The 4,796-nt window shown below is 41.2% G+C and overlaps 1 protein-coding gene across 2 annotated transcripts in view; it reads right to left on the reverse strand.

Annotated features, from left to right (window-relative positions):
• Positions 1-4,796, reverse strand: part of UIMC1 (ubiquitin interaction motif containing 1) — a 103,590-nt gene that overhangs the window by 83,945 nt on the left and 14,849 nt on the right. For both annotated transcript variants that reach the window (XM_019655637.1, XM_019655638.1), the window contains exon 2: positions 2,249-2,403. In XM_019655637.1, coding sequence (XP_019511182.1) covers positions 2,249-2,395 — 147 coding nt within the window. In that variant the 5' untranslated portion in view covers positions 2,396-2,403. The remainder of the gene's footprint in view (positions 1-2,248; positions 2,404-4,796) is intronic.

Consider the following 4,796-nt stretch of genomic DNA (forward strand, 5'->3'; position numbering starts at 1 on the left):
CCAAAAAGAATATAAATGAGATTAGACTAGATTGTGATGGTTCCAGCAGAGTATACCATATTAAAATTCTAAACTGATCTTGTAAGGATCATGGAGTCATAGATTTTTTTTTTAAGTAATTAAGTACAAAGATCTAAAATCTGGGCCGGCCGAGTGGCTTCTTGGTTAAGAGCTGGCTTAGGACACCAGCTCTGAGCAGCAGGACCTGTTTGGACCCCACATGAGGGCCAGTGACACTGCGCCCTCTACAGCTAAGGTGGTGAACAACACCTCGACCTGGAGTTGGGCTGCCATGAGTCGCCGGTGACGGCCTAGGCTGCAGCCCCTGCTGCAGTGGGCTGCCATAAGCTAGCGTCAATGGCTGGCAGCCAGCGTGAGCGGCCGCAGCCCGTGTGAGCTGCCAAGAGCTGCCATGAGCAGCCATCCAGAGGCTGGCGACCGATCTGCCTCACCTGGAAGAGAGCAATGATCACAATACCAACATGGACCAGTGAAGCAACGTCCTCCACAATTAGACTGAATAACAAAAGGACAGCAATTTGTCTGTTCCCCTTCCCCAATTCCCCAATAAAATATTTTTTTAAAAAATCTAAAATCTGAATTTTTACAAGAAAATTAGGGTAAGCTAAGTGAAATGCAGAGAGAAAAAACTGAAGGCAGAGAAGCAAGTTCAGAGTCTACTGCAAGAACTAAAATAACAGATGGTTAAGGGAAGAAGTGGAAATGAAAGAGGAAGAATAGATCTGTGTGGTGTCGTTTAAGAAGTAAAATCTAGGGGCCGGCCAAATGGCGCATTGGTTAGGAGTTGGCTTGGGACACCAGCTCTGAGCAGTGAAGCCCCAGTTGGGATTCCACATGACGGCCAGTGATGCTGCACCCTCTACAGCTAAGATGGTGAACAACAGCTCGACCTGGAGCTGGGCTGCCGTGAGTCACCGGCAATGGTGTGGGCTGCGGTGGTGCTGGCCGGCAGCGGGTGTGAGCTTTCGTGAGCTGCTGTGATCCACTGTCCAATGCTCGGCAAGTGATTGTCTCCCCCGGGAAGAGCGCAATGATAACACCAACATGGGCCAGTGAAGCGCCTTCCTCCACAGCTAGACTAAAGAACAAAAGGACAGCAACCTGCCTGTTCCCCTCCCCCAATTCCCCAATAATAAAAAAGAAGTAAAAACTAAAGGATATGGTAAATGATTAGGTATAAAAGATGAGAAAGAGGAAAGAGTTAAAGATTATTCTGAGCTTTATAACTTGAGGTAAATGAGTAATTCTACCATCAAACGAGATAAAAAAGAAGAAAGAAAAGTGGGAGGAAAAAACAGTGACTTAGTTCACTACCTTACTGTATATGACCTACAGGAAGATGGAAATCTCCAATAAACAAATGGAAATAGGAAACAAAAGAGAGACATTAAGATCTAGAGAGCACTGTCAAATACAGCTTTCTACAATCAATAAATGAACGGATAAAGAAGATGTGGTAATATACATACAATGGAATATTAATCAGCAATTAAAAAAGAATGAAATCTTGCCATTTGCAACAACATGGATGGACCGAGAGGGTATTGTGCTAAGTGAAATAAGTCAGAGAAAAATACCATATGATTTCACTTATATGTGCAATATAAAAAAGTAAATAAATAAACAAAACAAAATAGACCCATAGTTATAGAGAACATTCTGATGTTTGCCAAAGGGGAGGAGGGTAGAGCGATGGGAGTAAAAAAGGTTTGTAAAATAAGGGAAATATTCTATAGTACTGTCTAATGCAACAGACAATAGACTCATGTGTCTTTGATCACTTGCAATGTGACTAGTACAACAGAGGAACTTATTTTCACCTTTATTAAACTTTAATTAATTTAAATTTAAATAGCTACAGGTGGCTAGTTACTACCACACTAGATAGAGTATATCTAGAGACTTAAAGAGCATTTACATTCTCTTTTTCTCACTTTCTAGACATACAACAATTAAGATTTACATTTGATGTAGATTATTCAAATAGTTTTAAAATATCATCTTGGCTTAATATATTACAAAACTAAGGATCTATGATCCATCCTCAGCCAAACAGTATGATTACTTTCTTCTAAGTAATTCTTAATTCCATTTATAAATCAAAATGAAGCTGAGTAAAATCTGCACGGTCTGGCAAGCTGGCATTGAGGTTTAGTGGCAAAACAAACCAGTCTTGGATAAGAAGGCCTAGTTTGAGACCTAGAACTCCACTCTTCAGAATACTGACCTCTCCATCACTATCAGATATCACAATGAAAGCATCCTCAAGTTTACGCTTACTCTTCACATTGACAAGACTGGTAGTTTCTGTATCTTTCTTCTCCAGGTTCTGCACTTCAGAGGCTTCTTTAATTTTCTTCTTTCTCCGTGGCATCCTTTTGTCTGAAATACAAAGACAAATAATTTACTCAAAGTATGTTTTCTAGGTGCTATTTGTAATTTAGTCATATAAAAGAAAAAGATAACCATCTAACAGAAGTAAAGCTGGATTTCTGAACGTTTCCACTACTCATTAAAATGTACATATTTTCCTACAGAGGAAATATATAAATCTCTTTAATAAAATTTCAACAGGAAAAATAACTTACCCTAGCTCCTTAAACATTCACTTATTGGGTTTTTTTGTTTTGTTTTTCTTAAAGATTTTATTGGAGAATTGGGGGAGGGGAACAGACAAGTTGCTGTTTTGTTTTTCTTTAAGATTTTATTGGAGAATTGAGGGAGGGGAACAGACAAGTTGCTGTTGTTTTGTTCTTCAGTCTAGCTGTGGAGGATGTTGCTTCACTGGCCCAAGCCAGCACCATCATTGCGCTCTTCCCGGGCGAGGCAGATCAGTCGCCGGCTTCTGGACGGCCACTCACAGTGGCTGCTGGCCGCTCACGCTGTCTGCCAGCTACACATGGTAGCTTATGGCAGCCCACTGCAGCAGGGTACTGCAGCCTACGCCATCGCCAGTGACCCACGGCAGCTCAGCTCCAGGTTGAGCTGCTGTTCAGCATCCTAGCTGTAGAGGACAGTGTCACTGGCCCTCATATGTGGGATCCGAACCAGGGCCCTCTGGCATCCCAAGCCAGTTCTTAACCAACACGCCACTCGGCCGGCCCGATAATTGGTTTTGAGTACATATTATAATATATCTAAAATATTTTTAAACACCAAAGCCTCAACCTGATAAAGGACACCTCCAAAAAACCCACAGCTAATATCATATTTAAAGGAAAAAGATTGAATGCTTTCTCCTTACGACAGGAACAAGACAAGAATTCCTGTTTTCATCATTTCCCTGAACATTATACTGGAGATTCTAGGCACATCAATTATTTAAAAAGAAATACAAGACATCCAAATCGGAAAGGAAGAAGTAAAACTATTATCATTTACATGATCTTGTATTTTAAAAAAATTTAAGAAATATACAAAAACTATTATTATAACTAATGAACGAAGTCAGCAATATTGCAGGATACAAGGTCAATACATACAAAAATCACTTGTATTGCTATCGACTAGCAATAAACAATTCAAAAATGGAATTTAAAAAATTCAATTTCTAATAAGATCAAAAATAATAAAATGCGGGCCGGCCGAGTGGTGCGATGGTTAAGAACTGGCTTGGGGGCCGGCCGAGTGGCGCGATGGTTAAGAACTCACTTGGGATGCCAGAGGGCCCCGGTTCGGATCCCACATATGAGGGCCAGTGACACTGCCCTCCGCAGCTGAGATGCTGAACAACAGCTCAACCTGGAGCTGGGCTGCCATGAGTCGCCGGCGACGGCGTNCACCCTCTACAGCTAAGATGGTGAACAACAGCTCCTTGACCTGGAGCTGGGCTGCCGTGGGTCGCAGGTGACGGCATAGGCTGCAGCCCCTGCTGCAGTGGGCTGCCATGGGCTACCGTGTGTGGCTGGCGGTCAGCGTGAGCAGCCAACAGCCGGTGTGAGCTGCCAAGAGCTGCCATGAGCAGCCATCCAGAGGCCAGCGACTGATCTGCCTCACCAGGGAAGAGGTCAATGATAATACCAAATGAGCCCGTGAGGTAACATCCTCCACGGCTAGACTGAGGAGCAAAAACACAGCAACTTGTCTGTTCCCCTTCCCCAATTCCCCAGTGCTGTTCCCCTCCCCCAATTCCCCAAAAAAAATCTTTAAAAAAAAAAAAAAAAAGCAAAATAGTATGTGTAGCATGATTCTTTCCTGTAAAAGTTTTTATTGATGATATATGCATAAACATTTTTTTCCTCTGGAAGAATACAGAAGAAATTATTACCTTTCATTAAATGTACAACAACTGAGGTATACATATTCATTTTATACCTTTTTATGCTGTTTTGTTTTCAGTTTTGAACTGTTTTTATTCTGTTTTGATTTTTAACAAGTGTATATAACTTTTTAACATATCTGTATGTGTATAACTATTTTATTTTTGTTAATATTAAAATGGGTTATCCAAGTGATAAAACTGATGGATTGTTGTTTTCTTCTTTACACTTTTACACCTTAAAAAAAAAATTTAAAAATAAAAAACTATTTAAGACAAATCCTAGTTAAAAACTGGACTATGAGGAAATCAGGAAAAAAAAAAAAACCCAATAGAGACTTGAAAAAACAGCTCCATTTGCTGATTAAAAATATATTATGTTTTGGGCCGGCCGAGTGGCGCATTGGTTAAGAGCTGGCTTGGGACGCCAGAGGACCCCGGTTTGGATCCCACATATGAGGGCCAGTGACACTGCCCTCTACAGCTAAGATACTGAACAACAGCTCAACCAGGAGCT

The sequence above is a fragment of the Hipposideros armiger genome, unplaced genomic scaffold (assembly GCF_001890085.2).
Source record: "Hipposideros armiger isolate ML-2016 unplaced genomic scaffold, ASM189008v1 scaffold_242, whole genome shotgun sequence".
NCBI lineage: Eukaryota > Metazoa > Chordata > Mammalia > Chiroptera > Hipposideridae > Hipposideros > Hipposideros armiger.